This window comes from Aythya fuligula, chromosome 11, assembly GCF_009819795.1.
Source record: "Aythya fuligula isolate bAytFul2 chromosome 11, bAytFul2.pri, whole genome shotgun sequence".
Taxonomy (NCBI): domain Eukaryota; kingdom Metazoa; phylum Chordata; class Aves; order Anseriformes; family Anatidae; genus Aythya; species Aythya fuligula.
Window position 1 is genome coordinate 3,956,678 of NC_045569.1, and position 22,685 is coordinate 3,979,362.

Genomic DNA, 22,685 nt, shown 5'->3' on the forward strand with positions numbered 1-22,685 from the left:
CCTCCACCTGCAACCCCCCTCTGAAAGCAGGTGTGAGTTAGGACAATGGATGACTTGTGTGGAAACGTGATTGTGGGCATGGGACATCTTCACACAAAACAGTAGACGTAACATTGAGCCCAACTTGCGAGAAATCCAAATACCAGTGGTTGTTCTAGCTCATTGCCTGGTGCTGTATTACCTTCCTCAGGGGGAGAAGAGAACAGTAGCTGGGAAAAGAGAGAAGACTGAATCCGAAGTGCAGACCCTTCGTTCCCTCCTCCAGGCCTGCACAACACTTTCTTCCTCTCTTCCTCAGATCGTATCACATTGATGGCTCAGCGTCTTGCCCTAGGGACAGGGAACCGAGAGGTGGAAGAGAACGGACACTTTGTGCACCGAGAGCGGGCAGCAAATTGCTTCCCTTTCCTTGTCCTTCTCCAGCTCGGGAAGCAGCACGGAGCCGCAGCAGCACGCTCCTTAGCATCTTAGTGGGCAAGGACACCACATAGCCATAAGCGTGCTCTTTTGTGGTCTTAATTATTCCCAGGTAATTACAGGGAGAGGAAGGATAACCCGTCTCAGAACTGCTGTTCCGTGTATTTGCTCCCCACAGCAGCGGCTCCTTGGGCTGTGCCTCCCCCGCTTCCCGGGGGCTGAGCTCTCGCCCACCTCCCTGCGGGCCGAGCGCTCGGCGCCGGCTACCGGAGCCTTGACCCCCGCTGCCGGCCCCTCCCGGGACTTCCCCCCGGGCGGGGGGCTCGCCCGTTTCTCTCGGTAGCCGAGCGGCCGCCGCTCGGGGCCCGCCCCGCCCGGGGCAGCCGCTGCGCAGCCCGGCCCCTGCGGCCGCCCGCGGCGGGGTGCGCGGGGCGGAGCGGAGCCGAGCGGCGCCGCCGGCCCGAGGCAGCCGCAGTCAGCGGCGGCCCGCGGGGATGCTGCGCTACAGCTCCGGGCTCACCGTCACCGCCACCACCCCCAGGAGGCCGGGCGGGGACAGCGGCCGCGCCCGGAGGAAGGTGCGCGGGGCAGCGCGGGGGGACGGCCGGGGGGTCCTGCGGGGCGAGGCGGCGGGCTCGGCCCCCCGGCTCCGTCCCCTTTGGGGCTGGCGGCGGAGCGCTTCGCTGGCTCTTCTCCTCCTCGCTGGCGGGGTTTTCACGCGGAGCTGGCGGAAACGTCTTTTTGCGCGGCTTTGCTAGGTGCCGGGAAGGGCAGAGCCTTTGGGGCGTCCTGCTGGGCTTTTGTTAGCGCCGGGCGGTCCCTGGCCGTTCTGGAAACCTGTGAGGGAGCTGGGTATGTGTTAGAGACTCTTTTCCTGTGAAATGCGTCTTCCTATTTACAGCTGAGAACTTGCCCGCCGAGACTTTCCATCACGAGGAAGCTTGCCGTAGTGGTTTAGGTGGTAAAGGTCATTTCTTTTAAAATCAGTTCAGGTACAGAAATATGATTTACTAACTTTTTGTAAGTTTTGTAACTAAGGTAAATAACACTGATGAATTGATCTGCTGGGAAACATGTCTAAAAAGTTGTTAAAACTCTGGCAGATATGCCAGCAGTGTCTCTGCAGCCACCCTGCTCTAAACAGTCCCCTCGCGCAGCAGTAGCCACACTTATCACTGGGGCTGCACGTTCTATGGGTAAAGAAATAAATTAACAAAATCAAATGGTAAGCTCGCTCTTCCAAAGAATTCCAATTTTGTGATCATGATGCATCTTGAAATATTTAGGCATGGGTTTGACACTCCAAAAATTTGAGTTTCTCAGGGATGATAAAAACAGCAAAGAATGTCACGTTGCTGTATGTTTCATGTGGTAGCATGCAAGTAGGTTCTGCCACAGGAAAAAAAAATACATCTTTGACCTCTATATGGTAACTCTTAATTTTGGTTTAGGAAATACAAAATTTCAGGTTGATAATAAAATAAAATTGTTCATGCGTGTGGAAAACTTAGGATGACTGGGAAATCATACTTGTGTTCAGTACGTCTACCACATTCCCATTGAGTTTTCTGTTTTAGTATTTCTTAAAGAAATTGAAGGTAAGATAATTTGTCTTCAGGTGTTAATTTTCTTATTTTCATGCCCAGGAAGTACTTGCCAAGCACAATGTAAAATGAACTTTATTTAATAAACAGGTAAAATCTAATTTGCAAATGAAAGCCATAGGGAAACTGCTGTTCCTTTTGTAGGGAAATGTGCATCCCATACAATGAGTTATTGAAAGACAGGAGGAAGACAGTTAGAATAACTGCAGAATAAATGAAAGATGTGTGTCACATTCCTGCATGCCTATGGTCACAGGAAAAGTGTCCTTTAATTGTGGTGGAGTGGGCAGTCTCACAGTGGAGTTTTCCTAAATGAAGCAGACTTAAAATCAGCAGATAAATGACCAGAGAAAGTACTTTCTTCTTCGCTTTTTAAGACCGACTGAAATTAAAAAACTACTTTATTTTTGCTCTCACCTTCAAAACTCTAAAACTGATATCTGGTGTTAGGCAAAGGAAGTGATTTTTGGTCATTGAAAATAGATTCTGGTATTGTTAACTCCAAAGTTGAAGTTAAGATTGATACTGAACCACATCTTCCTTTTTGGGGGTACTGTAAAAATCTTAAATTGGGAGTGGTTGTTAATAGAGCAGCTTCTATTTTTCTATTGCTGTGCTAGTAACTTTAATTGTTCTATCAAACCAATGCTCGTTATTTCAACGTTAGCTTTGCAATTATTTCAGTACATAGTTAACTATGGTCAATCCCTTTCTGGGTGTTTTGGTTTTTGGAAAAGGGGGAGAAGAGTCTGAAGAACATTGCTCAAACTGAATCTGTCATCTGTATTTATCTTAAGTTGCACCCTAGTGATTTGAGTAGGATGGTAAACATGAATGTGGATTGTGGATCTGGGCCATGAATTCTTAACATTTTTAACTAACCTAGATTGGCTTTTTCTTAACTGCCATATTGCAGCACCTCTCACTTATGCTGTCCCACTAGCTTCTTAGAAGCTGTATAAAAGACTATGTCTTCACCTGTTAACTTCCATTGCTGTCAGCAAACTTTTGCTGTCTGGTGTTGTGGTGGGGTGAACCTTACAGTCTTTGTTTTCCTGTCTGCATATTCATTTTGCAAATGATGTCAGATGCGCTCTGGAAATACTGCTTGTGGGTTGCTGGTGTCAAAATCCAGGAGTGAGCATAAAATGCCAGCATGATGAAAATTATTTTGTTGGCTTGTCAAAGTTACTGATGCTGTAAACCAAACTAAAATTTGATAGTCTAGAAAACTTGATGCTTGCACGCGTTCTATTTCTTTTAAAAAGAAGTTGTGCTCACAAAGTTGCAATGTTGGTGACATAAAGGTAGGGTGAAAGCCACATCTGTCCCTCAGTTTTTCATTGCTTGTTCTTACTGTCAGTTACCATTTGAAGGAAATTGAATCACAGCTTTTCCCCTGCTAGTGGAGTTCTCTTTCATTCTCCTCCTGGGTTTCTCCCTACAAAACCCAATTGTTTCTGTAAATTACTGCTTCTTCCTCAGTTGCACGTTATTCTTCCACTGTTTGGCACTGAGTCGAGGCTCTTCCTGTTAGGATTTCATTTCCATTTTAAGTCATCGCTTCAGCCATGTCTTACTGTTAGGGGAGGGCCAGCTGTGATTTCCATGTGAACCTGCTCATTCATTTGGTCTCGTAAAGTTGCCAACAGAGTGTTTCTTTAGGAAACACTACATAGCAAGAACACTATAGACACAATATCCATTGCTTCTGAAGGTTGAAGGGAAAGTGGTACCTGTTGTTTTTCCCTTCTGATCTCCATAGCGTTGTTGAATTTCAACAGATTGGTCTGTAATTCCGTCCTTAGGTAGAGTACATCACCTGTGGTCCAGGAGTAGGAGGAGTGAATTTATACATTTGCTGCTCTTTCCCCAGGGATGCCGTGGTAGGGCTATTGTTATAAACAATGACAAGAGTACAGCCTATATAAGGTTGTCCTAGCAAGGAATTCAAAACTGGGAGGTACTTTGCCACTGCTGCACAAGCCCCGCTGGGTGTGACTCCAAGCTTGGAATTCTCCGATGTCTGCTAATGCCACCCTCTGCTTGGCATTTTTGTGCAGCAGGCAAAGTGAAGCATTGAATCTTCATTTTGTGTCAGAAATACTGCTGAAAATATGAACTTGTTCGAGGTGTTTTAATAATTTGGCGGTAGCTTGGAAAAAAAAAAAAAAGAAAATGGAAAAGGAATAAAAGTGCGCTTCAGGGAGTTAATAAGAAGGCAGTCTGAAAAGAAAAGGGCAAGAAAAACAGTTTAAATAATAATCCTTTGTAGAGTGCTCCTAGTCGCAGCAAGTTCTTGCTACTGCCTTATGTTTCCAAGCTAGTTGTTACAACTTACTTTTTCTCTGTACTGGGCTTCTCTGATTTCCTTCATGGTAACCCTGTAACACACAAATCGCTGTAATGTGACAGGCAGTCATGATTCACTAACTGGTGTACATGCACAGGAATAATTGCTTATTTACAATCACTGCACTGTGAATCTATAAATGTGTTGGCTATAATTAGTCCTATACTGACTAACAGGCAATCCATTTGCCAGCTTCAGAGAATCTTATACAACTTCATTTCTCCTCACATTGAGTTGCCAGTCAGTATCTTTTTCTGTTTCTTTGAGGGTATTTCTCATGTTTTATCCTAACAATCCCTTCATTTCTTTTAACCCAATTTTCTTTCACTGAAATCACTGTAGGGAAAATTTGGCCTCATCTATCACTTCCTGCACAGCACAGCACAAATTCAGTCCTATTTCCTATTTATGAGTCTGGTCTTTCTTTGTTTGCCTACATGGAAGAATGCCAGACTCTCCCTTTTTGTTATCAACACTCATGTTTTAGAGGAAAAAGCCTTGCTAAGCTAATAGGAAGAAAGAGCAAGGAGAAATTCAAATAGGTGAGAAAACATGGTATTAGTTACCATGTGAGTCAATGAGCTCCAATGTTGAGGAGTTTATTATTAATAAATCTTGATAATTTCGTTGTAAGCGGGAAGCACTTCCTGCTTCTGCAGTTAAGGGAAGAATGGTATTCTCTTCTCAGCACACTCAGTCAGTGTCTAAAGCCAGTGTGCAAGGACTCATCATTTTTAAATGTGTTTCTTTGTTTCAGAATTCTTTGGGAAATACGAAAGCATGACCAACCCACTTTTATGCTAAGCTTTGTTTCTTCTGTTGCTTTCTATGAGGCTTCTTGTTACAGAGTTGATAGCATACAGCTTAATGATGAATTGACAGTGAGGAACCCTCTGCACAAACAAAGTAGCCTCCACACGTAACCTGCTAAAGAGTAGGTTATATTTCACATTGATCTTTTTATGGACATTTTTGTTTCCCCAGCAATAGGATGACTTTTCTGAAGTCAGATAGGAAACAAGACTTATTAAATTTTCTGTGATGCATTTTTATGTTTAGTATTTATAAGCAGCTTTGTATGTAACATCTTTCAATAATATTTCTGTTTGAATTCAGTGGAATTCCAGTAATGAGGTACCCTAGAACCAAATATTTTTATATGTACTGATTAAAAAAGGGGCATCCACTCCAGAATGCACTTTTTGTCTCTAAATAATTACTTTTGAAGATTAAAAGTATGCCAAATCTGCAAACAAAGCTGAGAAACTAGGAAATTATGTTCAGTGTTCTGATATCTCAGCTCTCAATGTCATTTATGAGTACATAAGAACATGTTGTTGATTAAAATGGATTTTTGCTATTTCAGGTATGTAATTATGGGGACGCCCTTGAATTATTTCTCACCAGCTAAAAAAAAAAAAAACTCTAGCCTTTAACAAATAATTTTTTTCTTTGTCAGATATGTGACAGAAGGTAGAAAATAGTAAATGAAAACCCAAAAGTTGGTACAGTTCATATTGCAAAACAAGTTGTTAAAATAAAATTTTTGTAACTCTTTAAACTAAAAGCAAACTTCTGTTTTTCTTTCAGATGAATGTTTGTAGATTACGCCTAACAGTGCCACCTGATGAAGGCTCACAGCCTGAACAGGGAGCAAAGGAACCCGAAAGAAAGAAAAACGTAAGTTTTAGCAATCAAAGTTAAACGCTGTGTAAACAGGGAGTAAATATAGACATCCACAAAAGCTGATCGTAGTTGTTTTGGGAACCAGATCGTCTGGGTAGACTGAGGAACATGCGAAAGCTGAGCAAATCAGCTGTGAGCTTTGAGGTGGGGACAGGAAAACTGCATATAAAATAGAAGGACAATAGTAGATTAACAATGCAAACTTTGAAGGTGATGTGTGACCAAGGTACTTTTAAGACTTGATTATTTAATATTTGTATAGCAGGAAGAGTAGGAAACTGCTGTCAACAAGCAGGGTCTTGTGTTAAGCAGGATCTTGATCCTAGACTGAAGAAGATCTTCTGTTTCACATAAGCTTAACAGTGTACAAGATTTGGTCCTTAACGTGTAGGGGAGCTGGCTGGCCTGGGGCTTGGATGCTTTGCTGTGTCAGCTGATTTTGGTAACCAGTGGTATACTAATAAGAAATAAAAAACAAAGAATTCAAGGTTGTTTTGAAGTGAAAGTGATTTGAAGGTCATGTATGTAGAAGGGTTTAGAAGGGCAATTCTTCATAGAAGCAAGTAGTATGCTCAAAAAAAAAAAATCTTACAGCTGCTTTGGTACAGAATTTGTTCTCTAAGAGCTATTTCAGAGCGATAGGTGTTTAATTTGTCTTGTTTAACCAGTAAAATGTCTGAATAGCAATATGACAATAAGAAGTAATACAACAATAGGATTTCTTTGAAATAATTTTGTAGCGGTACTCAGAAGCAAAAGTAACAGTAAAATGAAACAGAAATACAAACATTTAAAAAAAAAAAAAAACAAATGCTAAGTAATATGGTCAAAATAAAGAGTCATTATCAGACATTTGTTGTGCTGAAATCCTGTACACACTCAGATCTTCATACACTGCTCTGGCAAAGTAATAGGTCCTTGAGGATCTGTAGATGTTATTTACAGAATGCAGTAAAAAGGCCTTCATGCAAACTACATTAAGGCCACCAATAAATTGTGATAATTAATTTTGTACAGAGGTGTTTAGTTGCAGCAGTTAGAGTATCTTTGCCCACCACTTAGAGTTCTCTGTCAGTTTGTATCTGTTTGCAGAAACCTTTAGTCTAGCTTAAACATATGCGCCTGTTGCCCTAAGAGCAATATAAGTTTGTTTTCGAGGAGGATAGAAATTGACTCATGACTTACTCACTTTACTGTGCTGAGTAGTGTAGTAATGAGAAAGAAGTGTAAATGATTAGGGCTTGGACAATTCTTGGGCACTTTCTTATGTGACTTACTCTTTTTTCTCTGTGAGACTCTGTGTTTAATGATAACTGTATTGTAATTATTGTATTAATACACATAAATCCAAGTGGGTTTTATATCAAAGAATGTTAAGAAGATATGAAAGGTAATAAGTACATTATTCAGCTCATGCTACATTCCAGTATACTGCACAGTGGTTTTTAGGAGATGGGTCCTTTTAGATGGGAACAAAAATGTTATGTATTGTTCAATTATTGCATGTTCGGAGTAATTTTCTGAAGTTTAGTACGTATACAAAAGTGTGCATAAAGTCTTCAGAACCAGATGGGATCTAATTATTCAGTGTCACAGCAATTAAAAAATACAGAGTAATTATGCCATCTACTTGTGTTTTACATACTTTATAAACTGTATAATCTTACGGTGTAGAAGCAGCCACAATAAATCACTGATCATGAACTGTTTTTTCTCATGCCTCTGAAACAAGAAGGTAATTTATTACCTGTAGATTTGTATTGTCTATGCAATGTATTGCTTTATATATTTGCATTAGTTACACAGTAACTTACGGTGCATACAAGATTCCTGACTAGTCATACTGTGATAGTTTTATCTTACTTCAGACTTGATTAAAAAAAATATATTAAAAAAAAATAAAAAAATAAAAAACACAAAATCTCCTGAAAGCAGTGATCAGATATCTCTGCTGATCCACCCATGTTCAACTGACTCTGTTAATGAAATTCCATAAAGCACTTTGAGAATAAGGAATTTTACAAATATTAGGTAATACTCACACAGTGCTATAAGAACTATGTCCCTCTTTTGGAAATAAGGGTAATAAAAAGAAATTAGAGAACTGCTCAGTTTTCTGCTTTCTGCTTTACAACTTAATGTTAAAAAATACAGCTTCACCAAGATTCAAACTGAAGAGCAGGACTTGTTGGAAGCTAGAGTTCTGTGCTGTCTTTAAATGTTGGGTGTTAAGAAAATAAATATAAAGGAAAAACTTTTGGAAATTATTTTTGATATTTACAAAGCACTGGTGTGACTTACACAAATAAACTCCATAACCTGTGGGATCATCCAGTCTTTGCTGGAGTGCTCAGATAGATCAGGCACTTTGTGCTTGGCTGCTGGGCACTCTCCTGTTCTGGCAGGACAAGTGCTGGAGAGAGAGACTCTTCCCTGACTCAGCCTGCCGCTGATGAGGAAGGAGAGCAGAGACCTTGCTGTGTCACAGGGAATGCCAGAAAACTATAAATATACCATGGCGTGACATTTGGTTGTAATCTTCTCTTTCTAATCTTTCATTGGAAGGAGGTGATTTTGAGGTGCCCCGATGTGACATTGCGATGGCGCACTGGCGCACATGTGTTAATCTTCTATACTTTCTGGGACTAGGTACCATGAGGAGATGTGTCAGGTACAGAATCAGCTAGTGAACTGTACAGAAGGGCTTGCTAGCAGTGATTCTGCCAGTACTTTGTTTTGGAGCTCACTGTCAGTTCAGAACTCGTTCTTCATTGGTTATGTTAGTAGATGTTACCTTGGCCTTTTTCATTGTAGTGAAAGTTTAGTCCAAGATATATGCAGTATTTCCTTAAATCTATATCAGCACATTATGTTTCTAGGTTGACTTATTTATTGCTATACTACTAGTAAATAAAAATGAACCACTGCAAGAGATGAAAAGGAAGTGACAGAGCCGGGCAGTTCTGTTGCAAGAAAATTACTGCCGGCATTGAATGCAGCAGGATGGCCTCTCCCTGTCTTCTGTGAAAGGCTGGCAGATAGTACACGGTTAGGGGATGATCTTAAAAAACGGAGGAAGAGAGAGTTTGTGCCAGGCCAGATTTCTGTGTTCCTATTTAGGCTATGATACCTTGAAGGAAATATGTGAGAGTTGAAGACACCAGTACAGGTTTGTTGGTTGGTTTGCTTTTTAGTGGTGAAAAGCTTACTGCTAAATATCTCTGAATTGTTGCACTTCAGATAGAGTATCTGAAACTATCATAATTTTGTTATATTTCTACTGTTAACATTAGACAATGGATGAAAGTGGTGTGAGGCTGCTTAGTTCACCGTGAAGTACAATGGAATATTGTGCTGGTCAGATTGTATGCAAAATCTGTGTGTCCTGAGGCCTGTTCTGTCTTGCATAATAAAGAGCTACTAGACAATTGTATTGTCTCTGTTTGGGCCTGGGCTTATTTTTATCCATCTATCCCTTTCTTGGCTCTCATGCCTAAATTTGGAAGTGTCATTGGAAGCTGCAGTTAGATGGTCAAGGGCAGAATATTGAGATATGTATAGAGAGATCTGTTTGTTTGTTTGGACACTTTGACAAGATAATAAAAAATAAAAATTTGTCTCACTTCCCTGTTTCTGTGGCTTTCAACAGAGTTTGAACAGCATTTAATCTTAACTGTAATTGGTACTTTGGCTGTATATATTTTCAAACTCTTTAATTACGTTTTTAAATGGTCACATCCTAGAGGTGAGACCCTTTTTGCTTCTTGCGTAGGAATACAAAAACAGAGTAAACATTTTTCTCCCAGCAAAAATGTAGACTGTAAGGAAGCCAGAAGGAGAATTTGCTCCAGTGTATTATGCTGAACACCAAGCAGAAACTTGTGTCAGGGCTGGATCAAAGAACATGAGTGCAATGAACACGAGGCTGTTGTGCACTTTGAATCTAGGACAGTGCCTATTTTCTCTGCTGATCTGTGGCTGCCAGCCCACTCCCAGCAGCAGATCAGGAGTTGTGACATAACAAATGTGGTTCACCTGTTACAGGTGGCTGCTTCTCAGCCTCTCCAGCACAAATTCATTGTTTTTGGAAATGCTGTTTAAGCAACTCCTTCATTCAAAATAGCACTACAGGAAGACCACAGAAAGAGTTCCACTGACCTCTGTGATTACTACTCTCTTGTATCTTATTTTCTTAGCATATAAATGTTGGTGTTCTGGGTACAGATTTCTTTGATTAGATGTGACTTTGTGTAATGCCTGCTACTTCTGTTTTATGAGGCAGGCACCTAAATTCTAAAAAAAAAAAATAAAAATCAAGGAGTTTAAAAATTTGAATGTGTTCAATGAAGCTACTGATTTAGCATCAATGAGTTTAAGAATGCTCGTGTCTATGTCTTGGCATATTTTCCATATTTTAATACTATTTATATATGAAACATCCCAGAAAGTAACATGAGTTCCATAAGCTGTAGGGGAATATGAAGAAATATGAAAACATTGCTGCATTTTGTAAGAGCACAGTAACTTTGCTTGGTGAACTCAGTATTGTAAATGTGTCACTTTACTGGACAGAAAATATGTAACCTAAGTAACGATGTGAATGCTCTTGTTCTTTGTATACACAGTGAGCACACAAAAGATAACTGGATATTTCAGAACCCCCCTGGAATGCAGCAGACGAGGAACAGATAAAACATTACCTAAATATTTAAGTTGTAGGTTAAAAGAAAAGTTTTTAGATGGTGCTGATAAACAGAAGATCACAGTAAAATTTCGAGACCATGTGTGTACTACCTCTGAAATTGTGCAAATTATTATACGAAGTGTCCTTTTTCCTCAAAATAAGACACCTCATCTAGGCTTCTGCTTCCAGCTTCTGGGCGGTGAGAAAGTATGAAGCATGGGGGTACCTGACTTGCATTTAAAAAGTTGATGGAGACAGATTTGGAAGAAGTCACCCCTCAGTGTCATTTACATAATGCTAATAAAACTATGGGCGGTACAAAAAGCAGCTCACAAATCATATTTAAATATGAGTCTGTTTTATAGTGTCTTTGCTTCATATTACGTTATGTGCTGCTTGTGCTACTTCCTTGAACGTAGACATAAACAGGATGCATGGCAATTATCAAGACTTTTGCAACCTAGGGGTGTCGGCTTCTGTATTGAATAATTATTAATTAAGTAAACACAGTCCACTTTTCTTTAGGACATGCTGTGTGATGCTGCCAACTGCAACATGACTATTGCTACAACTTAGCCAAAGCATGTTCCTGGAAGCTGCTATATTATTCATGTACAGCAACACGATGTGTTGTTGCTGTTAACTTGGATTGTCAAACAATTGACTGTAGCCACAAAGAAATATTCATGAGTTTCTTGAGTTTCGTCTGCCTTTTCAGATAAGCATGTCATATTGGAAGGGGTTTTCAGCACATTTTGGGGCAACACATTGCACTTAGAAAAGGTTTTGTTCCAGTGCTATCAAGTGCATAGGCAGGGAGGGAGGAAGAGCTTCCCTGTACTCTGGAGTTGGCTGATACTCTGACCTTAAAAAGCAATGGTTAACTAAAGAAACCTTCCAGCTTTATGTACTTTTCTGGTTAACTTTACAGTATCTACTTGCTTCTAAATACTTGCATGTATTTACTTATTCTGTTATCATCACTGAGATGCCTCACTGCAGATCAAACTAGAGAGAGGCGAGGACCTTGTCAGAAAAATATGAGTAGTGGGAGTGGATATGTATGGGAGACAGAGGAAAACAATGAGAAGTTAAAGCAATATCCTGTGTTGTAAATAGCACGTAGTAGAACTGGAACACTCAACAGATGATGGAGATTCGTTTTAATCTGAAAGAAGTGACAAAGACATTTTGGGAGGCTTGTGCAGATATAGACTGGAGACAAGTGTATTATTATTGCTGGAGAAGTGAAACCAGTCTGGCTTTGTGCATACTTATGATGCTCATTGTGTGCCCATTATGATGTAAATTTAAGTCTGTTCATCTGTGAAATATTTAAGTGTCATGGGTGATTCTCTGGCTGCAAACCTAGTGTCTGAATCTGCTGGTCTTTGCTAGAGGGGCAAAATCCTTTAAAGCATTCCTTAGGAATGTGTTTACAATGTTCAAGAAATAAGGGACTTGATCATAACCTTCATGCAGAACTCTGCCAATATTACTTTAAACAATTCTGCTAATGTTTCAGAGGCACAAAGGATCTTAGTAGTTGCTGGTACTCAGCTGTTCACCTCATAAAAAATGAATGAGAGCTGGTAAAGGGTATGGATTTATAAATTCAATGTCTGGGGCCTTAGCAACTTCTAAACAATCAAAGTGATTATTCATGTGGTTATCTGGAAGATGGAAAATTGTATGTAATCCCTTTATCCAGATGCAGGGGAGGAGCTGAGATGAAACTACCAAAGGAACTGTACAACCCTGGAAGTAAACACACTAAAGTTTTGAGTCATGTCCCCATCTAGTTCCTGTGTTATTTACTCTCAAAAAATCAGGTCTAGTTTTTTTGTTTGTATTATGCGTCCTAAGTAGGAAAAAAAAAAAAAAAAAAAGAGGTACTTATGTAACTTTTGGTTATCAGGATATGAAGCTTTGCATATAGTGTTTTCAAACTGCAGAATTGTATCTGTTATTGGTAGGACTGGTGGCTCAATATTTTTCCGTTAGGTGTTTCTAATTGATTCATTTTAAATGATTACTTGTAGCCTTGTTGTTCTTTGCCTGAAACTGTCTTTATCAGGTGTCTGCTCCATGATTGTTCCCCTCCCAGCTCTGCATGCACACATACAGGGTTTCAGCAAAACGGTTAAGCCATCAGTGATACAGTAAAGGTTTTCCAATGTTGAGAAAATCAGTCAGTGCCATGCAGAAGGAACGCACCTTTCTTTTTATCATGTATAACAGATGTCCATCTTTAGCCATTTCTTTTAATCCAAATAGATATTCCTGTTCCTTTTTAACCTACACAAAGAAATATTTATCCTTACATCGCCACTTCAGTTGTGTTGGTTTGGCTGCTAAAAATTGAAGGAGCTACTGCTTTAGAGTGCAGATATCACCATTGGCCTCTGTCATAGTACGAACTGGAGACTAGCTGGGGTGCGGTTGCATGTGGATACAAGATGATGAGTTTCATCTCTTCCTGCTTCTGTTTGGTATCACATACAGCATTTAGATGCTCCTTAGATTTAATAGACTCTCAAAGTCTGTAGGTTTTCATGCTGTGTCATTACTGAACAACAAAACAAAAACAAATATATTCAAATGCCAATGTTGCAAATATTGTCAGATTTATCCGCATCCTGGGAAAAATCTTTTGTGAGAAAGGAAGTTTAGTGAAATTACCTGTAAGTAATTTATCTCTATCACTGGCCTTTAAAAGACAACGTGCAAAATTAAGTAGTAACAGCTGTTTTTGTTTTTGTTTTTCAAGATTGTATCTTTCTAACTTTATATTCACAAAGAATCATTCATTTAGATTCCCAATGTGCAAACATCCAAAGTTAGGTGATATTATTTCCCCCCCTAGTTTAAAAAGCCATAACGTGGATGTTTTCATCTGAGCTAGTTGTTTAAATTCTTCATAAACAAGAAGATAAATTAGTACTTATGGAGTCCAACTTATTTCGGGTGATTGCTACAGAAGTATATTTCTCTGTGTTGATTAGAAGGGAGGCTAGGTGAGTAGTTAGGATGGGTGGTTACATCTCATCTTGCAGATATTTATTTACATGCTGAGGGAAATGATTCCTACTGTTTGTATGAGTATTTTTCTTACCTATATTGATGAGATGAATAAGAGGAGTCTGTTGCAAAGAGCACCTTAAAATAAGACATTTATCACAAGTGTTTTTTTTATAAACTTCTGCAGATTGCCAAAATAACAAATGTAGGCACTTTAAAGCTGCCAGTCAAGTAACAACCAAGATCTGTGCTTGAAGTTCTGTCCTCCTATAATAGTTCATAACACGGAAATGCTCATGTGGATGCTGTGTTTCATAACATTGTTTTGGCTCTTACGGTGTCAGTTCTACAATTTCTGGAAGAGAAATGCAACACTGAAATGGATGTTTGATTGCTTTGGAGGTCCTTAGCCTAGAATGTAAACTAAAATCCTAGATTGTTTATCTACAAGATAAAATGATATTTTCTGTGCTCTGTGTAAGAGCTCAGAAGTTGCAATATCAGTTTCATCTGAGAACTCTCTAAATAGTTTTATTAAACTTGTGAATTTTGATACATTGCACAGCAGGGACTTCGCAGAGGGCAGGAGGGAACTCTGTCTTTTCAAGAATTTAAAGGGAAACTGTGAAAGCTAATAACACTCTAGAAGAATGCAGAAAAGTAGCATATAAGCCAGGGTAGCTTTCTCTCTCCTGTGCCCCCATCTCTTCTTGCACTAATCCAATCTGTTGCTCCTGACTGTACATATACCACTTCTATTAAAGTCAATGGCAATTAGACACCTGTATCATCTGTGTCAATTATGAACTGATTATTGATCATCCCAAAAGTATGAAGGTTGACAATTTGGCCCCAAAACATTTGGGAACTAGTATTCTTAGGTGCTGCTGTGCTTTCACTCTAGTTGACTGTCTCTCCTGGTCCCATGTTACTGTATTTTTTGTTTTGTTTTTAAATTATTCTAGAACTGATTTTAAAATAATTTATTATTTGTTTTTAAGGAGCTCTACCATGTACCAAATGGCATGTCTCCAGGGACGCTTTCTCATGGAATGGTGTATGGCGTCGTGCACCGGACTGACAACAACCATAAGAGAGAAATGGTGGTTTATGGCTGGTCAGCTGATCAGCTGAAAGAAGAGATGAATTACATTAAAGAAGTGAGTTATTCTTTCAGCTTCAAAATTTGTCATATATCCCTTCCATTTATTCATGTAGAGCTGTGAGTGACCATGGGACAACCGACATCTAGGCCAACATCCAAATTGGAATCAGGAACCCACTTTGAAGTTAAATGCTTGCCTTGTTGGTACTCAAGTTTAAAAAACAAAACAAAACAAAAACACCCGTTAGGTACTTGGGAGCTACATGTTTCAAACTCAAGTCCTTAATGCTCGATGACTGAGGTGAGGGATGCACCTGGAACCTGGACAAGTAACTTGCCAAACAGATCTTGGGGTCCCTGACCTGAAGTCTTCAAAATTTTCAGTGTGATACAGGAGAATCTATGTAAGCAGACACCTGGAAGGATAAACTCTCTTCTCTTCTGCTTTCTCCTCCCCCATCCCAGTTTTGGAAAGGCTCCTAAATTAGGTGATACACTAAAATCACTTGGGTATGTCTTGGGGCAGTCTTAAAATAGTCAGCCTAATAAGGATGACTTTGTACTATTTTCTTTGTGCATGCTCATTTATCGTAATTGGCAGGAGTTCTCCTGAAAGAAAAAAAAAATGCATTTCTGACGCTGCTCATTTCTGTGCCTGAAACTCACCATCTCTTTGTGTGTCAGACTTTGGCAATAACTCCTTAATTAGCCCAGAGCAAATAATTTGACCTCTTTCCATCTACTCTTGGTCAGTGGCTATCATCTTACACTGATTCAAGTGCAAGAGAACTGCATTGCTATAAAAGGGAGGAGCACCGAGTTAAGCCAGCAGTGTAAGAGACTGTAATTATGTGTACTCCTAGCATCTGCCTAGTCTTCAGCTATCAGGACTTGTTTTTCTCCTTTATTACTCACAGTTTACCAGCTCCCAGCATTTACACTCTCCAGTTCCTGCACTTGCCAATTAGGATACGTCGCTACTGCTGCGCAGGCAAGGCATGTGAGCTGCTTTGGCTGCTCTTTTCCTGCCTACGTAGTTTATCTACCTTGCTGAAGTGCTGCCAGGGGATGGGTGGCTTGGCATACAGCATGATGCAGCTTCCTAGGTTGCACTGCTTCTGATACCTGATGCAGGTTGCTTGGACTGGGACCATCTCCCTCTCCTTCGCTGTTCATTGCAAATGCCACAGCTTGTGGCGTGGTGGGAAATGTCAGGGCATTTCAATAGCATGTCTTGCATTGTGTTCAGGGTACTGATGCTTTCAGAAAATGTGGGAAAGCCCTTTGAAGAGGTGTACTGACCCTTGCACTGCTGTCTTTTAGAGGCTACGTTCAGTTATGCTAGTTTGTGAACTTTGGCCTGCCAGATAAGTTCAATCTTTAAAAGTAGAGTCTTAAATAAAAGTTCTCAGCTTGTGCCACATATGTGCTGACTTAAATAGACCAAAAATGGTGGGCCACATCAGAACTGCTGATCATTTCTTTTGTCGAACTTGGACCTTGCGGGGGGCATGCACGTGTGTAGGAACAGGACAAGGAGGGTTTCCTTCAGAAGTGCAGGAGTCAGCTTCCTTCTGTGTTTCTCATCCTAAAGGGAGCAAGTAGTTGGGAGTAGGCTTGTGCCCACTCCTTGCATAGGTTTGGTGGCCAGTACCCTTCTTTCTGGGAGGGCGTGTGTATACCACAGAGCTTCCAGAAATATCTCCTCTTGATATTTTCCCCTCCTTCCTTCCCCAAGTCTCACTTCAGCTATGCAGAGGTAAGGTAAGCTCACTGCCCTAGATTATCTGCAGCCAGTTTGTGTTCAATTGAGGGCAGGGAGGAAAAAAAATAAAAATCTGAGATCTGAATTATATAGCTGGAAGGTAGACTGTAGGTGAACGTCTAAATAGTGTTTACAATGTGTGCTCTTAAGAAAATTGGTTCTTTGCATGTTTGTAATGGCATGCAAACCCAAGCTGGCTTCTAACATGTTTTGTTGTTTGTTTTTTTTTCTTTTACTTTTTGTTTAGAAAGGCAAGACATAATTTACATCCGTAGTTCTTAAATAAAATCAAATACTCTTCAGGTTTGAAATTATGTTGGTAAATTTATGCTAATATATTGTTTAGTTAATTATGAAAAAGTCCAAATGAATTATAAAAGTCCAAATGCAGTGAAACTAAAGGGTTTATCTTCAAAGGACACTCAGTGAAAACTTAATTAAACACTTTAAATAGAATGAATGTGTATTAAATCCATGTGTGGATGCTTTTTTGAGAAAGAAAACGTTGTATGTTCAAATTAGTTTTAGTTCTGTTAGCCATCAAATTAGGTTAGAATGACTTATGGATAATTGAAATTCATTTAAATTATTAATTTACTAGTGTTTAAGTGTGTACAGAGAAGTTTAGAATTACTCAGAGACTTTTATATAGATCATTCCTATGTAGACAGCTCTTAAGACTTAACTTCTTGTCTTAAGTATAAAGGACTATTGAAAAAAAGTTAGATTAATAATGGCCATCACTAAAAGTAACAGTAAAAGATATAGGAGCAAAATATTGTGTCCCAGTATAAACAGTATCATCAGTAAGTTTGATTGATAAGGCATGTGATTTTTCTAACACCAGGTGAGAGCAACTCTGGAAAAAGTAAGAAAGAAAATGTATGGGGAATATGATGAAATGAAACGAAAAATACAACAGCTTACGAATGAACTGAAAGTAAGTATGCATTCAATTGTAGGGAAAGAATAACTGTCCCTGTACTATCTAGAGACATTTTTCTCTCTCTTTTTTTTTTTTTTTAATTACTTATTTATTTATTTTGCTTTAGAAAAACAGAAATAATATCTCAAACCGTTCTGGTTTGTTCTGTAACGTGACATATTTACCTTCTTTTATTTATCTACCTTTTCCCTCCAGCAAGGTAAAGTAGGACAGGGATGCTTTTGCATATGGAATTAATTGCCTGTTTCTTGGAAATAGAAGAACAATCTTGATAGCATCATCTGAGTGCATGCTCATTCTAGACAATTTAGGAATTATTGGAGGTGTTTGGAGCAGTCATCTGCCAGGTGATTTGAAAAATATCAATTCTATAATTATGAGTGACGTGCAACTTCAAGTTGGTGTAATATCAACAGACTTTGTTCTGTTTTACTGACTCTATTGTTTAAACATGATAGTAAAAGAAGTAGTAATATTACTGAGTATTAAAGTGCATGGCATTCCTAAAATGACTTACCTTTTGGTTCTTAATGGAACCTTGTGATGGTCATTTGATGACCTTTCTTCTGATGTGTGCTTTAGCAATAAATGCTGCTGCAGTGTGTAGAAATGCTATTCATCTATTTAAGCTGGGTTCTTAGTTCCAAAAAGTTCCCCTGAAAACCTGCTGTGGAATTTATATTCAATACTGTTATTCACAGCCCTGGTTCAGAAGAAGCTTTGACAATTAAACATAGCCTGACTCTTAAGGGTCTGGGACCCTGTCTTGTGCCCTTCAGACAGTCTTATTTGGAGACTGTTTGTTCCCTGCATGCTGTATTTATGCATAGAGATCACAACACAGAACAGAAATCTGTGGCAAGTAGTATACTTAAATAAAATAATAATAATAAAAAAATCACCCCAACTTGAGAGGAAGGAGAGAAAACTGAATTAATTAGTCTTGATGCCAGTGAGGTGCACCCCCGATTGAGTACCATGTAGGCAAATGCTGACTAAGATGTGGTGTTGTCTTCTTTGTGGCTGGTCCTTACTGAGGACGAGTGATGATATTCTGTATTTCTGGATCTTACACTTGACCAGTAAAAATCGTGCCTGAGTCTGAAAATCACTGGGGATAATGACCAGCTCTTTCAGAATCTCTAGTTCTGAAGCAAATGTACAGTTTACGAAGGATTCCTTCTGACATAAACAGCACACTGAGACATTCCCCACCCTGTTTCTTAGTATTTTAGAGTTCCTGAAATAAAGTCCAGGTGTTCTTCTACCTAATAACATACGCTTTTTGATTTGATTGTTTTTTTTTTTTTTTACATCAATGCCATCCTACATGCTATTTGAGGATCCTATTTAAAATCCTTTCTATACTCTTTGCTTCAGCTTTAAATCACTACACTTTTTTTCTCCATTAATTTCCAGGGCTACTTTTTGTTCATGGAGTTTGTTTGAAGTTTGTACTTCAAATACTCAGCCCTGGGCAGTATGTTTCTTCACACAAGTTCTTATCTTGCAACTTTCTTAATCCATGCAAAGCATTTCTGCTTTTGTTTGTTTGTTTGTTTTACCTGAGCACACATTTGTATAGGGTTAACAGTAACTACTTGGCTTCTGCTCCCTGTGTTGATCTAATCCATGTATGACTTGGTTACTAAACACTAATTGTTCTCCATATCGGTCCCTGGTGTTCTTATGCTTTTATCGAGAAACAAATCTCATTTATCAAAGAATCCAAGTTGGGCTGGCCTCCATTAGTAACATTTTTTTTCCTCTTTTATTACTGAATGTTTCATAATAATTTACATTGTTTTGAGTTTCTGTCTCCTCTTAAATGATGTCATTTTGTGCTTTTATTCCCTCCAGTTTTAAGCATGTGTGTGTTTGTATAACAGATGACAAATTTTTGTATAACATAGCTCTCTGCTGACTTCTCCTGCCTGCTTCATATTGTTTCATCCTTGAGTCGTCTTGGTGTTGCTTCTTTATGTATCCAGTTAGTCATTTCCTTCTTAATTAAGGCTATTCTACAGTTCACCCAAACCTTTCTAGATCTCTTCTTTTCTTGCATTCTTCTGGTTTTCACCCTGTGACTTTTTATAGTCCACCCACTCTGTCTATATAAGCTTTCTGCCAAGTGTTCCAAGTGTGCCAAGTGTTCTCTTGTCCTTTCAGAAAACAGACAGGTTTTACACTGATTACAGATCAGCAACAAACATAGCTACTTGTGCCTTGTTTCTGTTAGCATATTTGAATTATAAATTTTGTTTGTATGTTTTTGAGGTGCAGGGACGTGGTTTGTATACTTTAAGCATCCTAGTACTGTGGAAATTAACCATGGGGTCTGTCTATTCTGTAGGTCCCTTTGAAGCAATAGGTAAACTTGATCATTATTCTATATAAAACTTCTTTTTTTTTCCTGCTCAGGTGACAAATGCTCATCAGGAATCCTTAGAGAATCATGTGCGAGTGCAGGCTGCAGCCTTAGATAGCTTTAGTGAAATGAACAGCTCCTTGACATCAGCATCAATAGACTTGCAGGTACATTTTAATAGCTGTTTCACAGCTGACAACTTCATTTTCTGACATGCATTTAAAAGTGTACATTAAACATGGATAACAAATACAGATTCTAACACTAAGCTAGTCCATAAAGTCTTGTCTTGGGTATCTGAGGCATCTAATTTAAGAAACTAAGGAAAAAAATCTGCAACTATTTTGTAACAACAATTTAAAAAGTGTACACTCAAGAGATACTGATCTGCAGCAGACTAATGTCACTAGTCATGTCTTTACAGAATATTGTAAGGTGACGATGTAATTTGTTCTGTATTAAGCAAAATAGAACATCTTCTGTCTTATACCTACCTTCACCAGGTAATAGAAATGGAAGTGGCATGTGTGGATGCTAATAAGTACTGGTGATGTTGTATATACCTGTGAAATCTAGGGGGAGGGAGAATGCGGGAACATATTTTCTGTTTTAAAGACTTTCAAATTCCCATGTATCTGAGCTCAACAATTAATGATCCTGTTTTCTTGTATGTCACAGTTTTTCTCACTTTAATGTGTTTAAAATGTATAGCATGGATCTTGGAGAGGAGAAAGGAAGACTGTTGGGAATAACATTTGTACTAAAATGTATCCATATTCCTTTTTTTCTTTTCTTTTTTAATAGTGCTCCAGGACTTGATTTCAATGAATATGTTCCTCATAGAAATTCCTTCTAGGAAACCAAATACAAAAAAAGTCAGAATTTTATATGTTAAAACTTTCAAAACTGTTCATGTTGTGTTGACTAATCATGAATCTCTTAAATGTTTTTTTCTATTCCATAATCTCTTGACCACATTAGCAAACTAGATTATTTGCGATTTTTAATATGTGGTTTGCCTCTTTCTTCCAGAAAACTCTAGTGGATGTTACTTTGGAGAACACTGATATAAGGGAACAAATAAGGAATTTAAAACACACACATGAGCAATCTATGGAAAAGCTGAGAGAGAAGCAAAAACAACTGGAAACAGCACAAATTGAAAATCAGTTACTGAAATTAAAGGTACAGTATATAAACTCCCCTGAAGATATTGCACAGTAAGGGCATTTAGGAATATATTAAATGAATTCCTTGGCCTTATTTGTGAAGGATTCTTCATCCATCACACCTTGCTCGTTCTCTAGAGCTGTCATATTCCTGTGAAATGGTTCTGTATTAATAACAAAGAATCCCAGCTGGCAGCAGTCAGTCTTTCCATGACATGGGATTACTCTCCAGAGATGTTGGCAGGTGGAAGTTCAAACTATTAAAAGGTAATTAGTGTCCATTTGTGTAAGTAAAGGGACTTTATAACTTTACACAGTGCTGTAAGAATGTCTTGATGTTGAGCCTGCTTATATGGTACTGCTTAGTTTTTAGTAGGTAATCAAGTTTTATGAACATACGGTCAGCAGATAAGTGCTGTAGCAGCAAGTGTTTTGGAAAGAGAATTAAGCTATTTCTTTCAGAGAAATGCAAGGGAATAAAATGCAAACTATATGGTTTTACATGGCAGAAAGCTTGACCATTTTCTCATTACAATAGCTGAGGTTGGAGAACTTGCTTAAGAATACCATGACAGATGCCATAGTGCATCAATATTTTAATGCTTGTTTTCACTATCCTCATTGCTCAAGTTATAAGCAAACAAATGATGGAGACTCAGTGCCAGGGATCATACTCCAGTTCAATATATCTCAAGGAATTTGGGTTTTGATTGTTGGCTTTTTCTGAATTACATGATTCTTTCAGGCTTTCTATAGCATGAAAGGTTTTGTGTTACAGTGAAACTTAATTTATCTTCAGTCCCACCCACAAAGTGCAAGTTACTACCTCTGTGCCAGTATCAGTCTGTGAGTTCCAAAGAGGGCAATTGTAGAACAAGTGGAGTCGTTCAGAGCTTAGTCCCTTGTCAAAGGATGAAATACACTGTTGTTATCCTACAGGGCACTAGGACAGTTGTTCCCACCATGTAAGATAAACACAAGATTTTAATAAATCATTCGGTCCTTGAAGTGAAGAAAACAAACAAAATAAATGCACAACGAAGACCTTGCAATCAGAACAAGGTATTTAGTGGTTTTGTAAGCTTTAGTGATGAGCAAGGAACACTTTATTCTTTTCTCAGATGACAGTGTATTCGCATCTCCCTGATGTGGCTTTAGCAGCCACAGCATTCCAGTATAACCATTTCTGATTTATAGAATGTGCATTAAGAGAACTAAGTCCTAGATGAACTATTTTACTTTGCTTTTTATTGCAGTTTACAGAGTAGATGGGTTTATGCTGTAAGTGTATTATCTTGTGTTTAATCAATGAGGGTGTGGTTCAGTGAGTGTTTTGAACGCACATAAGGGGGAAATCCTGTCTCTGAATTACCATTCTTGCCCTCTTCCCTGTAACAGTTGTAGAGTTTCTGGTCCTGTGGTTAAAAATTAACCCTCCCTTACTCCTGGGTGTTTTCAGTCTGAGTTGTTCACTGATCAACTTTGCTCCATGGTCACCCCAGTTCCTGTGCTGGCTGTCAGAGCAGTATGTGAAAAAGCAAGAGAGAGGAGGGAGGGTGCAGCTGTG

The 22,685-nt window shown here is 38.9% G+C and overlaps 1 protein-coding gene across 4 annotated transcripts in view; it reads left to right on the top strand.

Annotated features, from left to right (window-relative positions):
• The first annotated feature begins 474 nt into the window (after positions 1–474).
• Positions 475–22,685, top strand: part of MYZAP (myocardial zonula adherens protein) — a 55,297-nt gene continuing 33,086 nt past the window's right edge. Inside the window, exons 1-6 of one of the 4 annotated variants that reach the window (XM_032194620.1) lie at positions 475–529; positions 5,965–6,054; positions 14,767–14,925; positions 17,483–17,575; positions 20,003–20,116; positions 20,982–21,134. In XM_032194620.1, the coding sequence (XP_032050511.1) occupies positions 5,965–6,054; positions 14,767–14,925; positions 17,483–17,575; positions 20,003–20,116; positions 20,982–21,134 (609 nt within the window). In that variant the 5' untranslated portion in view covers positions 475–529. Of the gene's footprint in view, positions 530–875; positions 996–5,010; positions 5,309–5,964; positions 6,055–14,766; positions 14,926–17,482; positions 17,576–20,002; positions 20,117–20,981; positions 21,135–22,685 lie in introns of those variants that run through there. The other 3 variants (XM_032194622.1, XM_032194618.1, XM_032194619.1) reach the window with 3 other exon arrangements.